The 22893-nt window shown below is 42.8% G+C and overlaps 3 protein-coding genes and 1 long non-coding RNA gene across 5 annotated transcripts; 1 reads left to right on the forward strand and 3 right to left on the reverse strand.

Moving 5' to 3' along the window:
• Positions 1–735: 735 nt before the first annotated feature.
• Positions 736–3517, reverse strand: LOC116707589 (transmembrane 4 L6 family member 5). The gene is made up of 6 exons (XM_032545000.1): positions 3142–3517; positions 2153–2329; positions 1988–2056; positions 1603–1757; positions 1275–1468; positions 736–1167 (listed from the first exon to the last, which is right to left on the reverse strand). The coding sequence occupies exons 1-5, from the start codon at positions 3190–3192 to the stop codon at positions 1279–1281; spliced, it is 642 nt and encodes a 213-aa protein (XP_032400891.1). The 5' UTR covers positions 3193–3517; the 3' UTR covers positions 736–1167; positions 1275–1278.
• A 4334-nt stretch (positions 3518–7851) lies between these two features.
• Positions 7852–16692, reverse strand: rnf168 (ring finger protein 168). Of its 2 annotated transcripts, none has more exons than XM_032544878.1 (8): positions 16446–16692; positions 14216–14385; positions 13544–13742; positions 9948–10009; positions 9474–9629; positions 9318–9397; positions 8983–9037; positions 7852–8906 (listed from the first exon to the last, which is right to left on the reverse strand). In XM_032544878.1, exons 2-8 carry the CDS (start codon positions 14348–14350, stop codon positions 8310–8312), a joined length of 1284 nt encoding a protein of 427 aa, XP_032400769.1. In that variant the 5' UTR covers positions 14351–14385; positions 16446–16692; the 3' UTR covers positions 7852–8309. The 2 variants fall into 2 exon arrangements, with proteins under 2 accessions (XP_032400769.1, XP_032400768.1); XM_032544877.1 differs by having other exon boundaries at positions 9939–10009; positions 16446–16691.
• On the forward strand, positions 9175–14965 carry LOC116707628 (uncharacterized). Its single transcript, XR_004336535.1, has 3 exons — positions 9175–9185; positions 14015–14020; positions 14824–14965. It is a non-coding gene; the product is annotated as an uncharacterized LOC116707628 (long non-coding RNA).
• Positions 16693–17049: 357 nt separating the features above from the next.
• LOC116737652 (zinc finger protein 708-like) lies at positions 17050–22674 on the reverse strand. The gene is made up of 6 exons (XM_032590972.1): positions 22243–22674; positions 21178–21376; positions 20373–20674; positions 20220–20286; positions 19166–19931; positions 17050–18442 (listed from the first exon to the last, which is right to left on the reverse strand). The coding sequence occupies exons 1-6, from the start codon at positions 22528–22530 to the stop codon at positions 17659–17661; spliced, it is 2406 nt and encodes an 801-aa protein (XP_032446863.1). The 5' UTR covers positions 22531–22674; the 3' UTR covers positions 17050–17658.
• Between the last annotated feature and the right edge of the window lie 219 nt (positions 22675–22893).

Genomic DNA, 22893 nt, shown 5'->3' on the forward strand with positions numbered 1-22893 from the left:
ATTTGAAATGTATTATTCTGTAACAGTTATCAGTTTTTATGACATATTTTTTAATATGGGCTACCTGGTGGGTCCAGTTGTGGTCCAGACTGAACCCGCTTTCAGCCCACTGTATGGATTCACTGCAAGGTAAATAAGTTCTTCACTAAAGCCAGAGTCAAATCTGCCAGCTGTTCCTTGATTGGTCTGTAGAGGTTATTATTGATGTGTTGTAATTTCCTGTTATCCGTTAGCTCTCTGATTGGCTGCTGCATCTGCTTGACAAAATCCCTTTGTTGCTCCCAACATCTTGCTGAAATAAAGTTACTGTAATGTGACATAAAAGCATCTGACACATCTTGTCTTGTTCCCGTGGTCAAATATTTTTGGCATGTTAGGCCTGCCGTGGCAACAAATTTTGCTGGACAAATTATCTTAAATGTAATTGTGATAAACTATTGTTTCAAAACCATTTTCGAGTAATATAATGGCAATGGATAATAAAGCAAGACCACATTCTCAAAGATTAATAAACTTTTAATTCTAATGAACATTTAAGACTGGAATATCCAAATAAATAAACATAACAATAAAAACAAGTAAAATAATTATGGAGTCTCTGTAAACAAAATTATTCTTGAAGAAATGGCTAGTTGAGACCAAAGCACCAGACTGAAGACGTCTGTCATCCTGTTTTTGGTAGAAAAAACAATGAACGAAAGAAAAGAGAAAAATGATAAATCATGCAAATGAAAATCATGGAATTCATTTTTATTTATCATGTGATTAATTGATTTATTGCTTATTGCGACAGGACTTATATTTATAAAGACAGATGGATAAAAGAAAGAAAACTCACAAAAACTTTCCCAAACTGTCTTCTTTCTTTTGACTTGTAGTTAACGGATTCAGAGTCTTTGACTTTATTGCTTTAAGTACAGGAATAAATAAAACCTTCATAAATCTGAATCGTTCTGATCTTCAAGCTGCTGGTGAAATTTGTAGATCTGATTTATGTTACATTTATCATAGACAAAAATCAGTTTTACTCTCTGGAACCGCCAGAGAGGAAAAACTGATGACATAAGAGCTATTGGTCAGGTAAAGTGCATCTGTGCTTTTATTTTGAAGGATCTGAGGTTGTTTGCTGTGAAAATCCTGACTTCCTCATTCTGAATGCGGAGCGACCTGAAACCAAACACACAGGAAGGTGAAGTTACAGGTGAGGAACGACAAGCCTCTCCGCTCAGAAATCCAAGACGGTGTCGCCTTCAGGTCTGGCCACGCCCACTCACCTGGTCATGGGCGGATCCCCTGGCCCAGAACCAACCCCACCAGGGAGTTCAGGATGTTCAGCCCACAGAGGACGGCCTGCACGGCGCTGCAGATCCCCATCATGCTGAACAGAACCACGTTCCACTCCACCACCGACTCAGGCTTCAAGCAGATCCCTGACCACATCGACTGGTTGTACAGGTACCCAGCGTGTCTGTAGAGAAACCGGGTCACAACATCTGGACTGAGACCAAAACATCTGGACTGAGATCAGACCGCAACATCTGGACTGAGACCAAAACATCTGGACTGAGACCAAAACATCTGGACCTGTGACGGGTCTCTCACCTGTTGGGGACGGGCTTCAGGGGGACACCCCAGGTGAGACCGGAGGACGAGTTGTAGAGACACAGAGGACCCTGAGCCAGACCGGTGGCGCTGACCACACAGCAGGCGGAGGCAGCCAGCAGCCCCAGGCAGGAGTACAGGGCCACACCAAACATCTGGAAAAACATAAAAACATCTATTACAGCTGAGAAACATCTGGGAACAAAAGCACACATCTGTAACAGCAGGTCGTATTTTGGATGTAGTTCCTGGTGCGCCAGATGTTTTGCGGTTTGGACTGGATCAGTGAAACCTGAGAGCAGATGTTGGACCCGGGTTCCACCTGGTTCTGAGGTGAAGTGGGCCAGATGTTAGTGGGTCAGTCAGCTGCAGCTGTGGAGCTCACCTGAGTCCGGGCAGCAACGAAGCCTCTGGTTCTGCTGCGCTTGATGAAGGCGTTCGCTCCAAGTAAAACCTGAAACCAAACCGCTGTGAGATACAACATGGCCGCCGAGAAACAAACACACACATGACCTTTCACACATGACCTTTCACTTTGCCATGACCTCACCAGGAAGCCGGAGGCCCACAGACCCGTGGCCCAGGTGGCCTCTCTGGTCACATGACCATCCAACAGGAAGTGGTATGTCATCTCTGGAAACAGCAGCAGGATGTTGGACACTATGCAGATGATCGCCATGGGAACCAGTGCGAAGCCCACATATAACAGATACCTTGACACGCACATCTGTCAACACAGGGTTAAAAACAATCAGTGCTGATGGATCAGAACCGATCCTGATCTGAAGAACATGAGCTCTGACGTCACAGAACAGGTTGAACTGTTTGTTTTTTACCTGTGTGATGTCACAACTAAGCAGCCAATCACAGAAGCTCCCACTTAGAGACGTTTCCTACCAGCAGAAGCCTCAATGCAAATTCTTCTTTTTTTGCTAAAATTTCTATTTTTATTAAACTTTAAAACGCAATTTAACAAACGTTTCAGATCAGAAAAAACAATTAAATAATTGAAAAACATAACTGACTATTAACACTACTGGTATTTTTTAGGATCTTGACACAAATTATTTTATAATGAAGCTGGAAAATTATTTGTTCCTGATTTTTCAGAAGTTCCCACTGATTTATAAAAGTTTCCACAACACGCTCAAGGCAAGTCCTTCTTCTGTTTAAAATGTTAATGTTTATTAAACTTTCAGAAGCAATTTTTAAAAAAAAAAAAAAAAAAAAAAAAAGCTCCAGATCAGAAAAAAATGATTAAATTATTGTTTAATTTTATGCTAAACAGCAGCAAAACATAACTGATTATTAACATTATTTGTAATTTTTACTTTCTTGACACAAATTATTTTATAAAGCAGCTGGAAAGTGATTTGTTCCTGGATGTTTCGGTGTAAAATACTCAGTTTGAATCAGAAATCTGAGAATATTTAATGATTGGAAGCTGAAATGTGTCTGTAAAGATTTATTTTGGTGCTGCAGAGGTTTCAAACTGAATCAGTGTCACATGGAGTCATAAAAAAAAAAAGCAGAACTCACCGTGAAGTCCGTCCGCCCGGTATAGATCCTGCGCGGAACAAACGGACTCATTTATAATCTGAGCCTGCAGGACACGCCTGCTGGGCGAGGACAGGACAGCAGAGCAGGACAAAGACTGGGGACAGGAGACCACAGCTGGGATTACAGATGTTTCATTAAACCAGAACAACGGAATAAACCGGGATTTTCTGGATATCCTGGTCTAAATAAACCTCGATTCGGTTTCAAAAGCAGTTGCGTTTACGTTGCCATGGTGATTAATCCCGTGCAGCTAGCTTGCTCTGGAACAGGCTAACAGCTTTAGCTAATCTGGTTTCTGTCTGTTCAGCCAACAGCCGATCAGAAACCGATGAGTTTCATCCGTGATTCCGTTTCCATATCATCTGTGCTCGTCTCATTTATTATCGGGTGTCTTTTCTAAAATGACAGTAAATAAAATAACAGCAGTAATTTGGTTTATTTAGCCAATAGAGAAAACATGTAGGTGTTCAATCTTCAGACATATTTTCACCATTTCATTCCTACGTTTATAAATGTCAAAGATCCGAACTAAATATTTAATTTTAAATCTAAATATTAAGTCCACAAACTAAATATTTATCTTTCAAATTACATTTTATTAAACATAAATTTATGTTAATATATATTGCATATTTATAAACGTAAATATGTATATTTTAATAGCATTCAATATTTAATTTGAAATGAAAAAATTCATTTGAAAATGTCATATTAAATATTTTGTTAGTAAGCTAAAGATGTATTACCCAACTAAATGTTTGTGTCTGAGCTAAATATTTAGTTCCCAAACTAAATCTTTATTTTCCCAACTAAACATTTAATTTTTGTAACTAAATATTTATTTTTCAAATACACATGTAATATTGACTTCCACTGTTCATTTCTAAGTTTGAAGTTGCTAATATGATCAAATGACGGGATATGATTATGACTTTTTTAGTTAAGAAAGATTTGGAGTTACGCATCGTTTGCTATTGTAGCAGCAGTTCTTTTCAGTACGATGTGGTTCAATTCCTCATAATCGTTTATCAAAAGAGGTTTGTTTGAAGCATGGCGTAATGTAGCCTCAGTGAATCTGTTTTCGATCTCAGGCTGCTGAGTCTGAAGGAGCTGAGTGGGGGAGGAGCTGCGTCTCGAAGGCGGGGCTAGGTCCACCCAGTCGCTTTGCTTGACTGAATGGTTGCCATGGAGATTGAAAGGGTTATAGGGTTGAGTCAAAGCAACACTCCAGGTAAGTTTTTGATGAGAGAATAATATATCATGATAGAAAGCTCAAACGTAAAACCAGCATGAACTGATGGAAATCCTGGATTTTGAATCCGACCTTTTGTGAGTCCTCAAATAAAATAACATCTTGTTACTGGAGGTCAGTCACAGTTCTTCTGGTCTGATCCAGGGCCAGAGGACACTGGTGGACAGCACCTTGATCCGTCTCTGGAAAAACCAGCTGCTGCTCGTCACTTGACCTTTTTCTTCTAATTTCAGTTCTTTGAAAGCAGAACCACTTATTTTTGCTCCTGTGACTCACTGCAGGGCAGCAAAGATTCATGGGAAATGTGCTGATGTCTCATCGCTGACACCATCAGGTTCTCCTCCGTTGGACCGGCTGCAGGTCCGGATCCTGGACCAGGGTTCAGGGAGAACAACGCCTTCTCAGGTGTGAGGGTGCAGTTCTGTTTTCTACTGGTCCAGAAAACAGAACCAGTCAATGAAAAATGTTGCTTAAATTTAGTTCCAGTTTACAATTGGTACCCAATGTTGTCCAGTTGGTTCTGGTCCATCATAGTGGCAAGTTGAACTGGTTCTGGATCTGTCCATTAGTGGACCCGGGGACTGACTGAGACCTGAGGCTCCATCTGTAAAGTCAGTCAAACATTAACAGCAATAATTTGGGTCATTTAGTCTGAGATAAGAGGAATAAATGGGGATTCATTTTCAGCCATATTTTCTACATTTATTAATGCCACTTTCAAACTCAATATTTAACCAGATAGATAAATATGTAAACCAACTAAATCTAGGTCAACCAACTAATATCTGGCTTGCAAACTAAATGTTTAGCTTTCTCAGAGCTAACTGAATATTTAGCTAGCTCAGAGCTAAATATTTAGTTTGGAGCTAAATATTTAAACTGCTCACTAAGTATTTATGGAGCTGAAGATTTAGCTTCCAAACAATTAGGCTGGAACTAAATATTTGGTTTCTAAGGTAAATATTTATCTCCAAACTAAATATGTAGTTTGAAGCTAAATATTATTTACTGAGATAAATACTCAGCTTTATATATACCTAGTGAGCAAGCTACCTATACGTTAAATATTTAGTTTGAAGATAAATATTTAGTTAGCCAGCTTAATATTTAGTTTCTATAATAAATATTTAGCTACTTTAAATATTGTCACATTTGTCAAATAATGACCTGAGTCATTTTTTGACAAAAATGATTTTGGTAAAATTACCACCTTTTGTTGCTTAAAGATAATTCAAACTAAATATTTAGGTTATAGCAAAATATTTCGCTACCAAGCAAAATGTCCTGTTCCATAAATACTTAGTGAAGAAGTTAACTATATTTAACTCAACTAGTTTTAATTGGTTAACGAAATATTGTCACATTCCTAATATAATTACCTAAGTCATTTATTGACAAAAGTGATTTTGTAAATAATAAAAAAAAACGTTTTGGCAAAAAATGACAAGTCTTTATGAACTCATGACAAAAAGACTTGTCATAAGTGACAAGTCTTCGAAGCTAAGTGTTTAGCCAGCTAAATAGCTTGCTAGCTAGTTAAATAGTTAGTTTCTAAAACACACATTTCCTCTTATGAAACAAATTATTGTTAATTTTGCAGTGTGTGGTTTACAAACAGCAGCTCAAACTGAAACATCAGAACCGTTCATGACTCGACCCAAAACCCCACAGACATGAGTTTAACCAGAACGCCTGAGATCCTCGAGAACCGTGGGCTTTTGGGTTCAGCTCTGACGTCAGCGCGCGACTCATCAGGGTCACATGACACAACAACAGAAACCACGTCATGGTGACGAAACGTCCTGCGAACAGATGAACCCAATCCTGAAAACATGCTTACTTTGGCTTTCTGAGATAAGATCTGGGTTTATTCTGGGTTCTGGTCGACATAAGAGCAGCAGAAACACATTTCTGGTTCTATTTTGTTGTTTTCAGGTCATGTAAAAATGTTAAACACATGAAGAACGTTACCAGAACTCCACTGGTTCTGATTTTATTATGAAGCCACTGCGACCACAGAAACACTACAACAAACTTCATCAGACTCCAGAAATATGTTTTAAGAAGTTTGTTTATTTGAGGTTTTAAGCTCAGCTTGTCATTCACCTCGAATATAACCATCATCATGAGACCGAAGTCAAATATTATGTGTCTGTTGCTAAATGTTTACTGTTTATTTATGTTAAATACATTGTGAGCAGCTCTATTGTCTGCTGTTTGCCCAGATAATCCAATTCCTACAGCTAATGCAGAGAAGGAGCTTTCATTAGAAAATTTTAAAGATAATCAGCCACAGGTGGTTTAAATTTGAATTTTAAGGAGCTTTTAATGACTTCTAACATTATGAAACATTATGAGTTCTGCTGTTTTATGGAGCGATTCTGATATTCTGAAAATATAAAATAAAAAACTATCAAAAACAAACTAAATATCTAGTTACTCAGCTAAATACTTAAATTCAAACTGCATGTTTAGCGTAATAAATATTTAGTTTCCCCATCTTTTTGTAAACAGCTTCTTTCAAATTGCGTCGTGTTATTTTATCTTACAGGATGAGCCGTTTTAAAGACAACACACACACACACGTTGACCGAAACAGCAGCAGTGACTCCATCAGTACAGCTGAAGTATTCAGTCAGCAGTTTACACGTTCTCAAGACCAGCTTTTATTTTGATAATCCACTTCCGCTTCATATTAGATAAACATGTTAGCTCTGAGCTAGCTAAATATTTATCTAGATAATTCTGTGTCTAGCTGAATATTTGGAAATATTAAGCTTGCTAACTATTTAGTTTGCAGTTAAATATCTAACTTACTAATTAAATATTTAGTTTGGAGTAAAATATTTAGCAGCTTCAGAGCTAAACATTTAGCTCGAAGCTAAATTAGGTTACCAGCTAAAGGTTTAGTTTTATTTTTTATCTTGTGACTGGCTAAATAACTCAAATGACTGCTGTAAATTTTTGACTAAATTCACAATCAGTTCCCATTTGGAACAGGCTTCCTGCAGCAGACCTGATGCTTTTACATGTGATTTGAGTTTTTAGTCATTTATTTATAGTTCAGCTAATCTTTATATTTGTACTGAACTTTTTATTTGGCTTTATTTGAATTTCCTATGGTTTTACTTATATTACTTTTGATTAAAAAACTAATTCATCAGTTCTTTGAATTAAATATGTCATGTCTCAGTGTCGCCTCCTAGTGGTTCAAACATTTTCCATTGTGTCAGAGTCCAGACGACAGAACACAATCCGAACCTTCTGACCGATACCAATGAATCCTAGTTTGTAAATTAAAAAATAATTCTTTAAAGGGAAACCAGAAACCAGCCGGCTACACTGGAACCAGGTCCGTATGGGCCAGTACATCGACTCAGATCTGATCTGGTTCTGACAGGTTCACATCAGGATGAATTTAAAGAATCAAAGCAGGAGAAACTTAACAGAACTTTTATTTCTAATCAGACACTTTTGGATTTATACTAAAATTTGAAAAAACAAACAAAAAAAAACAAACAGTTTTGATAAATGTCTGAATCCTGCAGGAACAGTTCACAGCGCCCCCTGCAGGATCCATGATAGTGTTGCATATAACGGTTGATGCTCCAGCTGCTAGAGGGGGAGGAGCTTCAGTGCATCCCATGCTGTCATTCACTGATCTGACCAATCAGATCAATAACTGTTAAAGTTATTGATCTGATTTTATCTGTGATTAAATGTTTAGCAGATTCGGCCCATCAGTCCTACTTCCTGTGATGTGACCACCAGGGGGGGCCGTTGAGTCAGAGTGTCACATGACTGATCACATGATCCCAGAAACATCAGGAAACAAACCGTGAAGAGAAAGTGATCACTGATCAGCAGGAAGTGCAGGTTACAAAACAAAGTGCCTTTATTTTGCGTTTCTTGTGGCAGCCGAGGCAGAGGAGTGGGAGCGAGGAAGAGTGAACATCTCGGTCAGAGTGGCCTGTTTGCTTCCTCTGCTCACCACCGAGGCAGAGGAGACCGAGCGCAGGAACGGGAAGCTGACAGAGCTGCTGACGGAGTTACTGACGGAGTTGCTGACGGAGCTGCTGACGGAGCTGCTGACGGAGCTGCTGACGGAGCTGCTGCACATCCGGTGTATTCTTCCTCCTGCAGGTATGCATGACGGCCCCGCCTCCTGCTTGTCACCTCTCTGGGCGCGCAGCAGGTAGGCGTCGGAGGAGCCCTTGCTCCGGTCCGTGGCTATCCGTCGCTCCTCCTGGTCCAGCTCCCTCTGGAGCAGCAGAGCCAGGTGGAGGTCGTCCTCCTCCTGCTGCTTCCTCACCCGAAGCTCCGCCTCCCAGTCCGGCAGCGGCCGCTCCTCTCCAGGCGGGGAGCACACCTGGACTCGCTTGGAGGTCACCTCCTCGTCCTCCACTGGGTCCAGCTCCGAGCTCTTCCTCTTCGATGATATCGGTGGGCGGGGCTCTGGGTGAAGCTCCGCCTCCATCAGGAGGATGTTCTCCTGAAACAGGAAGTTGGAGCATGTGATGTCATCACTGTGCATTGGCTGCAAAGAGGTTCAGAACGCTCAAACTGACCTTATTGGTTATGAAGCCGGGGGCGGAGCCTGGAGGAGGGCAGGGACACAGGAACCTGAAACAAACAGGTTAAACGTGTCACTTCCTGTCAAACAGACCATGTGACCAGGAACCCAGGGAGCAGCTGAATGAAACTAGGTTCAGCTGATCCAACCAAACCGGGTCCAACAGAACCAGGTTCCACTAAACCTGACTGGGAATGAGTCCGACCCATCAGAACCAAACAGACCCGGTTCCAGCTGCAGTGACACAGGAACTTCATGGCTGTTTGGACCTGACTCCATCTCCATGGTAACAGATGCTAATTAGGTAGAGTTGAATCAGGTGTGACTCACCTGTCCATGTGTCCCATAACGACCTCCTTCTTCTTCTTGACCGGAGCGACGTCGGGAACACGAAGGTTCTCCTGGGAGTTCTGTGGGAGGAAAGCAGCTTAGCGTGACCCACAGTACACGGTGACCTCTCCGTGACCTCTCGACGACCTCACGGACCAGCTGGTTGCTCAGCAGCTTGGCCAGACGCTCGTCTTCCTCCTTCCTCCTCATCTCCTCCTGCAGCTGCTGCTGCTCCTCAGCCAGCAGCTTCTGGATCAGCTCCTCGCTTGCTTTGCTCTCCTCCTCGTCCTGAGCCCTCCGCTCCTCCATCAGCTGCAAACACACACCTTCATGTGACCTCATCACGTGACCTCACCATCACAACCACCAACATCATCATCATCATTAAGATCAAGCTTTATTTAAAGAAGCAACATTTACAGACAGACGGCAGACAGAAGTAAAGCTACAGAGATCCTGGAGCAGACTCACACCTGGATGACATCACAGTGATGTCATACAGTCAGAATGCCAACATGCCCAGTTAGTATCATGTGTTGTTTTTTTTGAGTTATTTTAATTTAAAATAAACAAAATTAGCAAATCAAAATAAGAACAAGACCCCGCCCACCCTGACCCCACCTTAGTCACCTGATCCTCGTACTCCTGCCGCAGCTCTCCAGGATGGCAGACCCTGGGAAACACTCTGGGAACTGCGCGCACACACACACACACACACACACGATCCTGTTAGTGAAGCAGAGCTCATGTGACAGCTGCTGTTCCTCAGGTCAGAGATTTAAAAACCAAAAAATGGTTCTGGAGGTTTTACAGAGACAGTTGGAGGATCAGTTGGTCTGACTGTGTGTGTGTGTGTGTGTGTGTGTGTGGGTGTGTGTGTGTGTGTGTGTGTGGGTGTGTGTGTGTGTGTGTCTTTGGATTTGATTCAGTCTAAGGCCCATTTTTCAGCAAATACTACATTGTGCTTAGAGTTGCAGCTAACACTTATTTTAAAGGTAAAGGTAATTTTATTTATATAGCACATTTTCAGCAACAAGGCAATACAGAGAGCTTTACAGGATTTACAAGGAAATACAAACAAAATAAACTAAAGGAAAGAGCAAAAGAAGAAAAAGCTAATAATGTTGATCCAAAGTAAATAAATTAGATACTTCTGTTCAGGGTTGGTAGAAAAGTATCAGTAAGTATCTTCTGGTCTAATCCCTGTTCTGTGTTGCTAAATAAGTGTAAGTAAGTAAGAATCCTCTGGACTTCTGGGTTGCTAGATAAGTATAATTATTCTCTGGACTTTCTAAGTGTTCTCTATATTTGTAAAAGTAATGAGTTCTCCACAGTTTCTAAGTAATAATAAAAGCTAAATGTTCCTGTTCTGGAAGAATTTTTTCTGGATTCTAACTTTGTTCTAATTCCTTGTCTGGGTATCAATAATAGGCGTCTCTGCATCTAAATAGTGAAAACTTTTTCTACCGTTTCTAAAATATAAGCTAAAGAGAGACTAATAAACTAGAGTCTCTGGATTCCAAGTTTGTTCTAATTCCTTTTCTGGGTAAAAAGGGAGTACTCCACAGTTTCTAACAAAATAAAATAAAAAAGAGGAAACGACACATTAGGGAACATGGCAACATTCAGACAAAACAAAGACACGAGTAGGCCTGTAGCGTTAAACAATAAATCAATTAATCGTACGATAAATTAAAACTATCGACGTCATTTTAATTATCGGCATTATCGTCTCTTCCGGCCTTTTTCTCTTTCTGTTGATGACACTGAATGAAAAAAGGCTCTGCTCCGGTGCTCTCCACTGACTCCTCCCTTCCTCATTTCCTTAGTGTAAAGCCCAGCGCGCACTACACGATCTTAGAGCTGTCGGCTGATTGTCGGCCCATTTTCAAAACCTGACAGACCCACACATTAGCCGACAGAAATCCTAGGTATAACGGTTCGATCGGGTTCATTTCTGCCGTGTGGTGTCCAACAATGGGCACAAAATAATGGCTACAAGTTCAGTGAACTAATTTTAAAACCAGGCATTAATCAATGCTTTACTACAATCTACCTGCAATGCATGTGGCTAGTGTCAGCGTAAAGTCCTGACTGAGTGAAAATCATTATAACCTATTTACGTCACGTTAACGAAGAACAGCTGAAAAGTTACCGGGTTTATCAACTGCGGTAGCAATTTCGCTCCAACTCCCCCCCTTGTCATTTCTATATTCTTTGCATGTTGAATAAACATTAATGTTGTTTCCACATATCATCTTCGGTTGCGCCGTGTCAGCTGTTTGGGATTCCCCAACGTAATTTCCCCTCAGAAAGCGCAGAGGAGAATCCAGGCTTTCTGATTGGCTACCTGTCACATTCAACAGGCTGCGTTAAGATCCCAGTCGGGGAAAAACCCAGATTTGGATCGGAGGACGATCTACCGTAACACACCACACAATCTTAGAAAGACCAACGTTTTAAGATTGTTGTAAGGGGGAAAATAGGAGCAAAAAATTGTGTAGTGTGAATTATTGCATCAGGTAGTCGATGTGCCCATCTTCTCTATTTAAATCTAATTATTACTGAAGGGCAACATAATATACAGACTTCATAATCTTTTGGTTGAATGCAGTATTTATTTCCACTTTGGCTTTATGTTGTTTAGGTTTTTTTTCAAGTGAGTTTTTTGTTAATGGGGACTGAGAATCCATTTTATTTTTGTTTTTGGTCGTTTTGTTTATCAGTTCCAGTGTTTAGTGCTCTTTTGAAAATAAAGTGTATCTATCTTTGGCAAGAAATCGCATGCATTATTACGTCATTTCCATTAAATCAGTGTAAAAAGGTCTTCAAACAATATTATCGTTTATCGCAATAATTTTTGAGACAATTAATCGCTCAGCAAAATTTGCTATCGTGACAGGCCTAGACATGAGTGAAGGCGGTGACATCACAGGGCCATGAAACCATGTTGCTCAGCCTCCCACCAGAAGTCCGATAAGATGTTGTTATCAAGGCATGTCCTTGGGAGCGCACAGCTCCACAGCTGCATGGATAATGGGAGGTGGTGAGGTGGGAAGGAGCGTTATGTTTATATATCTTCAAGGAGATTGGAAATATGCAGCCCTTCCAAAGCAACATGGGGAAAGCCAATTCAGATACATAATGTTTTAGGTCAGGTAGATTATAAATTTCAATCTTCCCTAAAGTCTGTCCGATACATCTCAGTTCATCCCAATTATCCAAATTGGTTTGGTCATTCCACTGAGCCGAAACTAGCAACTTCTCCAAGATCAATTCCATCCCGTTAGTGAGTTTTGGAGTCCTCACTGGGCTGAAAGTCTCAGCAAGACTCACATCCAACTTGCGTCTCTGTCCACACCAACAGTCTGAGTGTTCGCTAGTTCAGCCAAGTCCGTCACAAATTTGTCAATAAGCCAGGTATCCACAATCTCCAAACAGCAGAAATCCTGTTATCATGAATAAATCCAGGGTGTATCCTGCCCGGCGTGTCCCCGCAGGACAAGAGGGCTCTCCTGTGCCCAGTCTTCTCTTGGAGAAAATTTGATAGAGACCAGTTGACCAGATCCATAATTTGTAGATTTGGAGGATGTGCAAAGAAAGGCTCCAAAAATATAGACAAAGACGGGACAAAAACAGAGCAAGCAGGGCAGGCAAGAGCAGGGAGGGAGCAGAGGAAAAAAACGTCTGCCTTCACTGAGAGCAAGAGAGGAAAAAATAAATAAATAAAAAATTATTTTAGTAATAAATTATTCTGAGGATTAAATTTTTGCTGATTTTTCAGTTACGCCTTTTTCTACATTAGAAATTCATTGAAAGATGTAAACAAACAAACATTTATTTTTAAAATAAACATTTGATTGCCTAACATTATTCCTTTAGTTCACATCAGCAGCTAAATGTGAAAAGCTCAGCGTTTCTGTTGATCAATACAGAGTAGGGCTGATCTGCTGACTAACTGATTAGTAATTGGAGAGCAGAAGCTGCTAATAGAATATTTTGCAGAATCTGAACCAGGTGAAGTTATTACTCCAAATGAGAAGTTCTGGGTAGAACAGATTTATGGGTCGAGTTTTGGACTAAGCTGTGAACTGAGTTTAGGATCAGAAAGTCAATGCAGAATCCCTGTGAAGACAGAAACACGCTGTGTCAGGTGTACCTGTGTGTGATTACCCTGCCTCTGATTGGCCGGCGTGGCGCGGTGTACCTGTGTGTCTGTGGCGTACCTGTGCCGTCGTCCTCCTCAGCGTCCTGGCCGTTTAGGCGGCGCTGACATTGCAGAGGGAAGAGGGTCTGGATCCGGTTCCACAGCTCCAGGTTCACCAGCGTGTTCTTCTTGTTGTTGCGGCGGGCCCAGCTGGAGACCCGCTTCCTGCACATGGGGCAGCACAGTGTCGCCTTGTCCACCGACTCCAGGAAGCAGCCCTGGAACACACACACACGCTGCGATGAGTGGTGGAGGCAGAGCGCCACCTGCTGGACAGCTTCTGTTGTGCTTTAGGTTTAGAAGCAGCAGCATCTGATGGCCGTTTCTACGGAAACAGACCGACAAGTCTGGCCTTTTCAGACCCCAGCATCACTAGTCGTTTCAGTTACCATGGTGACTCCAGCTCAAGCATCGCCTCTTTGTTACCATGGTAACTACAGCTTCACTCCCTCTCTGTGATGTGGTGACTTTACAGCAGCAGGTCTGACAGTTTCAGGTTAGTTTTTATTAGTTATAGCAGCAGGTTCAGTTTCTCAGATTTTGGTTCATTTTCAGGTGCAGAATTCAAAAAGGTCAAAGTATTGGATCATGATTATGGACAGTCCCTGCAGCCGGAGTGTGTGTGTGTGGTACCTTGCAGAAGGAATGTGTGTGTGTGGTACCTTGCAGAAGGAATGTGTGTGTGTGGTACCTTGCAGAAGGAGTGTGTGCAGGGCAAGGTGACGGGCTCTATGAAGATGTCCAGACAGACCGGACACAGACAGTCTTCCCAGGTCAGTGCCAGCTCCTGTCTGCCTCCTTCCTCCACCTCAGACACCGGAGACATCTTCGTCCTCTTCGCAGTCGAGGAACAAGTAAACACTGTTGAAGCACAAACCATCATCATCCTCAGCTGTAGTGGTGTGTGTATCCTGATCACAAAGGGCGCCCCCTGCTGGTCTTTACATCATATTAAGACAAAATATTCCATCAGAAGTTGAACTAAATTAGAAGAATTTAGTATATTTATATTTCTATAAATTATAGTTAATTTATAGAAATATTAGTAAACCTGCTGTGAGTAAAGAGGAAACCAGAAATCTGAGCAGAAAGAGGACAGAAGGATCTGGGACAGGCTGAGATGGAGAAAAGAAAAGACCTGAGGAAGAGGAGAAGCAGGAGGAAGATGAAAGCTAAAAGTCAAAACACTGACAATCGTTACAGATGGAAGAAATGAAAATAACGGTTCAGTTCCTGGTCATTAGGAGGTAAGCGAATGGTTTTTATGTGACATGTTTTATAGTGAAGATTTCATTCCAGGCCCGGGGTTTTTCTGCACGGAGTCTGCATGTTCTCCCTGTGCATGGTGGGTTCTCTCCGGGTTCTCCGGCTTCCTCCCACAGTCCAGAAACATGACTGTCAGGTTAATTGGTCTCTCTAAATTCTCCCTAGGTGTGAGTGTGTGTGTGCGTGGTTGTGTGTCCCGTCTGTCTCTGTGTTGCCCTGCGACAGACTGGCGACCTGTCCAGGCGACCTGTCCAGGTGACCCCGCCTCTCGCCCAGAACATTAGCTGGAGAGGCAGCAGCTCCTCCTGACCCCAGTAGGGTGTTAGAAAATGGATGGATTTCATTTTATATTAAAACAGGATTCTTAGTTTTGCACATAATTTGTGTTTCAACATGAAACTAAATATGTTCTGTTGAACCACATCATTTTGTTTCATTTGTGTATTTATACTTAACTGATTTCAGATTTATTTATTTTTGGTAGCCAAAATCCGTTTACATTTATCTTAATTTATTTTATATTTTCTTTTGGCAGTATTGTTCACCTCTAGTTCCACATGAAACATGTCTGACTGCAAAGTGTCAACAAGAAATAACTCAGGTTTAATGGGACTCACCTGAAGTTTTATCACTTTTCAGATGTACTTTGAAACAAAAGCTTTTTATCGAGTCCATATTTGCTACATAAAAACCACAAAATAAAGTTTAAACTTGCACATTTCACCAGACGAGCTTCTGCGATGTTCAGAAGAGTTTTCCTGTGTTTGCTGTGACTGATGCCGTCTGAACTATTATGTAGTGTAGTTAGAAAATACTGATTAAAATATTTTACTCACAAAGAAGTAGTGTGACCGCCATCTTGTTCGAGAAATTTTGAGTTTCCTGCCAGAGCAGCTTGTGTTTATTCAACTCAAAAATACTTTACTGATCCCAAAGGGAAATTAAATCCTAAAATTATGCTAACAGGTTTTCCAGTTCATACTCACGTAATTTAAGGCTGCGCGTATCGACCAAGTTATCAATACTATCAGTACCAGGCGGAGTTTTGGTACCAGATCAATATTTTTAACTTTCTCTTCCACATATCAGCAAATTAAACATTTTCCTCTCAGTTCTGCCAGCACAAGTACAGGAATTAATACCAAGACCTTTCACTTTTAATTTGAGAGAAGGACTTCATAAATTTGTAATGTTTTAACTCAAAATGTCTGTTTTCTTTCAAATATAACCTGTTTACTTCCCAGTTTTGTCATTATGTTGAAAAAAATCCCCATTGAAACTGAAATATACTTATATAAAATGTGTACCGCTAACATTAAATATGAATATGGCTTACAAGAAGGGAAAACAGACTGATGCACGTTTGTAATGCTATATTGTTTTCTATTTTATATAGCTAATAAAAACTCTTGTTTTCCTAAAAACTGGAGTCGAATTGCGAATTCAATCAATTACAACGCTTCGTTGGGCTAAAACATCCGTTAAACCGCCCTGTGTTCCCCAGGCTAACGGCTCTCTGACACCGACAGGATCTCCAGCTGAAAATGGGGACCAAGCATCTCGTCCTGCGGTCAGAAAGCATCCCAACAGAACCCCTCTAACTGCCTCCGAACCAACCCCCTGCTCAGAGTTTACCAGAGCCAGCCCCGCCTCACCTGCTTCAGCTCCAACGGAAGCTAACTAACGTTAGCCGGTCCAAAGTTTACTTGCCAACGGTTACCGGATACGAGCCGCTCCAGCTTCGCAGCCCGCAAGGCGTCATGTTGTTTCAGTAAATTGGGTACCAGGAGTCAAACGTCGGTGGCTTTTGACCGTTTTTGATATTCTTTGGACGTTAGCTTGTGGCCTGAACCCGCCTGAACTGACTGTTGTTGGGACAGTGCGCATGCGTCCTCAGGTCGCTCTCTTCTTCCTTTTTATAATGGGGGCTCTCTAGCATTTTAAAAGCGCATACCGCCACCTACTGTTCATGAGTGTGTAACATCCCGAACTTTCTGCAACTTTATTGTGCTATGAAAATAAATTAATGCTTTCCAATTTCAGTCATTTTCTCTTTTTCTTTTAGATTCACACGTTTTTCAAAACTACATGACAGCTATGCATATAAAGACAATAATAGTATAATAATAAAATATTCTCTTTTATGAAGTAATCTTTGTCTTCTGTTTGTAAATTCTGTTTTTCATTGAAGAAAATCATTTGTTTTTTATTATACAAGTGTTTATTATACAATCAAAAATGAAACACATTTCAAAACTGTTTAGTTTTATATAGGTTTTATTGCTAAGGCAGGATGGTGAAGGTCGCTGACTCCTGCTTTAATTCATGATTACTATTATAAGAACTCTCTGTCTCTATAAGACTTTTATTGCATGTTATTTATAGTTTTATTCCAGAAACCCATAAAATCTTCTACATTACAGATTGCACAGACACTAAGCAGATTCCTCCAAGTGCAAACAATGACTTTATTTTTTTCTACAAATTGAAAAATGAGCTCAAAATTTTGTCAGAACAAAATTAAATTTAAAAAGGTTTAAATTGGTTAGTTTCTCTCTGCAGTCTGACAGGAAAATGGACCATCAGATCACCCGATGCTGCAGGTTTGGAACAAAATGGACGCCTGGCTCGACTGATGGACCAATCAGTGTTTGGATGCATTTGTGTTTTCCATATTACTGAATCCCTGAGTTTAAAAAGAAATGTTTGTCTGGATGTCTGCAGACCGAAGGTACGGAACACCAGAAGGTCCATTTGTGTGCAGAAGAAGAACACAGCTGACCACATCTACTTGACTTCAACTGTTGGTCTCCATGTTGTAAAGTCATGGTTTCCTTTCCGTCGTTAGTCCGGTTGAGTCTGAAGCGTCTAGCTGTTGAAGTTGGGCGTCCAGCCGAAGTCGTCCCGTTGTCTCCTGCCTTTGGTGTCGGACTCCAGCGTGTCCTGCGACTCGTCTCCGCAGCGGTGCTTCTTCAGCTGCCGGGAGTCGGAGAAGCCCAGGTGGCAGCGGTCGCAGGAGTACAGCTTGATGCCCGTGTGGATCTGCATGTGGGACTTGAGCTGGTTGGATTGCCGGAACCGCCGGCTGCACACGCTGCACTGGTACGGCTTCTCTCCGGTGTGCACCAGCAGGTGGCGGTGGTAGTTCTGAGGCGTCCTGAACTCTTTGCCGCAATGCTCACAGCGGTGCGGCTTCACCCCAGTGTGCAGCAGCTCGTGCTGCCTCAGCTGCGACGCCTGCAGGAAGCCTTTGCTGCAGAAGGAGCAGACGTGCGGCCGGTCGCCGGTGTGCTGCCGCTGGTGGTACTGCAGCATGTGCCGCAGGTGGAAGGTCTTCCCGCAGGTATTGCAGGCGAACTCCTTGGTCTGCTGGTGGCTCTTCTCGTGCATCCGGAGTGTGCTGCTGCTGCTGAAACTCTTCAGGCACATTTTGCAGCTGAACGGTTTGACTCCGGTGGACCTGCGGCGTGTGGCGCCGGGCAGCCGGCCCTCCAGGTCGCCGTGGACCAGCTGCTGGTGTTTCTGCAGCTGACAGTTGTAGAAAAAGGTTTTTCCACAGCAGTCACACATGAAGGGCTTCTCCACACCGTGAACCAGCATGTGGGTTTTCAGAGCCCAGGTTCCTGAGAAACCTTCACCACACTGATGACACCTGGTGGAGAACAGAGGGAAGCACAGCAGGATGAATTTGCATGTTCCATGATGCCTTTAGATCAGGGGTCTCAAACTCCAGTCCTCGAGGGCCGCAGTCCTTCAACTTTTAGATGTGCCCCTGCTGCACCACACCTGAATATAATAATTAGGTCAATAGCAAGGCTGGGAGAACTGATCTACACAAGGAGGAGGTAATTAAGCCATTTCATTCCAGTGTTTTGTACCTGTGGCACATCTAAAACCTGTAGGACAGCGACTGGAGGACTGGAGTTTGAGACCCCTGCTTTACATACTGTACTTATGTCTACTTGTTCTGTACAGTATGTTTCATTTTGTTCCTGAACTTTTCTTGTTTGACATAAAGTTACTGGTGAAAAAAAAGAGAGAACACAAGTAGAGGAAATGGAACTGCTATGTAAACAGTCTTCACCCCCTTAAAAAAATAAGAGAATGAAATTAAATGTCTGTGTGATCAATAACCAAAACTTCAACACAGATGTTAAACTTTATTCAACTAAAAGATTAAAAAATAGCCAAGTAAATTAGCACCTTAGGATTTGTCTGGAAAAATGTATTTAGGGGAAGCTATGTGCGCTAAAAGTTTTCAAAGTTAGCAAAAATGCTACACTAAAGTTAGCTCAAAACGTTCCCACCGCTGCCTACGACAGTCTCGGTGTGCATGGGGTCTGAATCTAGATGGAAATGTTTCGGGTCTGCCTACCGGTGGGGTTTCTCTCCGTTGTGGAGATGCAGGTGTCGCTGCAGGTTGTACTTGAGGCCGAAGCTCAGTCCACAGGTATGGCAGGTGAAGGGTTTCTCTCCGGAGTGAACCACTCGGTGCTGCATCAGCCCCATCCTGCATTTAAAAGCCTTGTCGCACTCGCTGCACTTGTATGGCCGCTCGTCAGAGTGCGACCTCTTGTGGACGCGCAGGTTGCCGCTGGTGGAGAACCTTTTGCCGCAGGTCTGGCAGGGGTACGGCCGCGCCCCTGTGTGGACCCTCTGGTGCTCCTGCAGGCTCTTCTTCCTGGTGAAGCTCTTCCCACAGACGTCGCACATGAACGGTTTCACCTTAGCGTGTGACACCTCGTGGGACCTCAGCGCTGCAGCAGAGGTGAAGGTGCGGTCGCAGGCACGGCACTCCAGCGGCGTCTTTTCTAGTCGATGCGACGCTTGGTGGATCCGCAGCTGTCGCAGGAGGCGGAACTTCTTGCTGCACTGGTCGCATTGCAGCAGCTTGTCCGGGTCACGCTCCTGCGCCTCCCGCAGCTGGTGGCTCTGCTGGTGTTTGAGCAGCATGTGCGCCTTGTAGAAGCCTTTGTCGCAGGCGTCGCAGGGGAAGGGCTTGCGGTGGCTGGCCATGTGTTTGGTCAGCTGGTGGTTCTGGTGGAAGCCTTTGTTGCAGAGTTCGCAGAAGAAGCGCTTCTCCTTGTAGAGCTCCCGCCGCCGCCAGCGCTCCTGCTCCTTCTGCTGCTCCGCGCTCGCAGCTGCACACACACACACAGGTTGTGGGACCGGTTCTGAGAGAGGTACCAGCTCCTGGATCAAACCGCAGCAGAATACTGACAGAGCCGGGTCAGGGTCAGCGGGTTCAATCACAAAAAATAACGTTAAATTTATTGCAATGCCTTAGGAAAAAGCTTGGTAAAAGGACCACCTGGCAGGACACCCGGTTCTGTCCAGTTTGAGACCCGGTTCCATCTATTCTGACCCAGTTCTGTCCATTCTGACTGCAGCAGTTTGAATGTTTTGTTCAACATAAATCAGAACTTTACCTGTTGGACTCTCAAGGCCCGTCGGACCCTCAGAACCACAGTCTGGTTCTTTTGTAGTTTCTGATCCCTGAAGACACCACCAAACAGTTGAACACTCTGACCAGCTGTGGTAGAACTGAATGTTCTGATTCTCCAGGGAGCTCCTGAACTCACCACGGTTCCCTCTTCCTCAGGTTGGACCTGGTCGCCTCCTGGAAGCCCATTGGCCAGTCTGTCTTTGGTCTCAGGTTCTGTGGAGATCTGGGTCGTCTCTAAAACCACCTCAGCCTCAACCTGCGGCAAGCCTGGAGCAACCAGATCCGTCTTCTCCTGCGGCACTGGAATGCAGCAGCTGTTCTGTCGCTCGATTGGCTGTTGGACAGAAAGGTGGGTGAAGATCGCCGGGACCGGGTCGCTGCAGGTGGGCCGAACCGAGACCACCTGGAGTTCAGCCAACCTGACTGACGGGTCCAAAACTACAGACACAGAGAGAGACAGCGAAGGCATCACAAAACTACAACATTAAAAATAAACGACTTTCTGTTCAGAAGGTTCTCGCTCACAGAGCAGAGTTACAGTTTCCTCCTTAAAGCTGCAGTACGTCACTTTTATAAAAAAATTGTTTTTTCTATATATTTGACAGATATGAGACAGATAATCTGTAAAAAGATCAAGCTGAAGAAATGCACCGCTCCCAACCAAAGCCAACCAATCAGAGTCAGGAGGCGGGTCTTACCGCTGTCAATCGACTTTATGAACAAGTTGCTAAATGTGCTAATGACGGAGAAACAAGTGAGAAACAAGTGACCACTGCCAGTCATGCCAGTGTAGTTTAGCAGAGAGCAGGGCCTGCATGAGCATGATTGACAGAGATTTCACAGATTATCTGTTTCATACCAAACTGTAACGATGTAGTGACAGCTTCAACAAATACGTAAAAAATATCTTTTATAAAATTCATACTGCAGCTTTAAATCACCTGACGACCGAACTTTGGGAGCCTTGTGGTTCTTCACTGCAGCGGCGGGTTTTGGTTTCTGTGGTTCTTCCCCCTCCAGTCGCCTCACTTTGTCCTTCAGAGCTTCGTTCTCCGTCAGAACGGTCAGGTAGAGTTCTCTGAAGATGCTGCGGATCTTACGGACCGCCTCTCTGGACATCAGAACCAGAACACTGCTCAGCTGCAGGGCGAAGGAGAGTAAGAGGTTAAACCTGGGCAGAGAGCAGAGAAACCAGAACCTTCTGGCCTGATCAGGATCCAAATTCCACCAGAACTTTTGATCATTTTTCTGATTTAAAACAAATAATAATAATAATAATAATAATAATAATAATAATAATAATAATAATAATAATAATAATAATAATAACAATGCAGATGGGTGTGTTTCTGTGTCTCCATGGCTGATTCTATAGGAAGGAACTTTTGGGCCCAATAAAGTTCTGTTACCATTATTGTCACTGACAATAATGCTGGTTAGCATGGCCACCAATAACAACGTATAGATAGTTTTCCTTTAGGTAAACTGTTTCTCCAACATTACCACATGTAAAAGCTTGTTCATAAGGTTGATTGACAGCGCTAAGACCCGCCTCTTGGCTCTGATTGGTTGTTTTGTCCGGAAGGTGCATTTTTCCAGACAGCAATAGTAGCTCAAGGAGGAGATCCACCGATTTACTGATTGTCTCATAACAAACGGTAACAGCTTTAATAAATATGTAAAAAAAACCAAAAAAAAAACATTTTTCATAAAAGTTACATAATGAAGCTTTAATTGAAAGTTATTCTGACCAATGAAAAGGCAGAATTTCATCCATTAAAGATTGTCTATTGGACGGTTCTATGTCACGTGTAAATTAGTTCTTGAAAGAAGCGGTTCTGGTGATTTTGGATCAGATCAATTTGACATTGTTATTGTAACCTGGGGAACAGAAACGAGCCCAGAATCTGAACTTTAAACTCAACAGCTGATTCAAACCTGCAGAACGTTCTTTTCAGGAAACACTCTGCTGACAGAACCGAACCCGCATCACGTCCAGCTCTCACCTGATTCCGCTTCTCTTCTGGTTCCTGCTTCTCCAGCAGAACCTCCTCCGGTTCTGGCTCCCGCCCTAGTAGAACCTCCTCAGCAGCAGGTTCCCGGTCCAACAGAATCTCCACAGTTACTGGTTCCTGACCCATCACCTCCGTTTCTGGTTCCTCCTCCAGTAGAACCTCCTCAGTTACTGGTTCCCGTTGTCCCAGTAGAACTTCCACAGCAGCCTCCAGCAGCAGCTGGAGAACCAGTTCGGTCTGACGGCCAAAAGTTTCCTCTACGGTTCTGAGATGCTTCATGGCGAACCGGAACCAGAACCTAGATTCTGTTCAGACAACAAACTGCGCTAAAAAGGCTGTTCTGAACCAAACTAAGCGAAATATCTGCTTCCCATCAGTCCAACATGGCGACTTATCCTTTGTTGACATCGCGGGGACTTCTTCTTCTTCGTTTCATTCCGGTTGGCGGCAGGTTGGTGGAGGCGCGTTGCTGCCCTCTGGCGGCTGAGACCTGCTATTTCAGAAACAGGCCCAGAATGTAAACCAGGAGTCGTGTTCAGCTTAGAAAGGTATACATCTTCTCCAATCAAGCATAAATAAATTAAAAACCCATTAATTACGTAAATACAAGAATAAAGTGAGGAAAAAAATTATTAAATTAGA

Source organism: Xiphophorus hellerii, chromosome 18, assembly GCF_003331165.1.
Source record: "Xiphophorus hellerii strain 12219 chromosome 18, Xiphophorus_hellerii-4.1, whole genome shotgun sequence".
Taxonomy (NCBI): domain Eukaryota; kingdom Metazoa; phylum Chordata; class Actinopteri; order Cyprinodontiformes; family Poeciliidae; genus Xiphophorus; species Xiphophorus hellerii.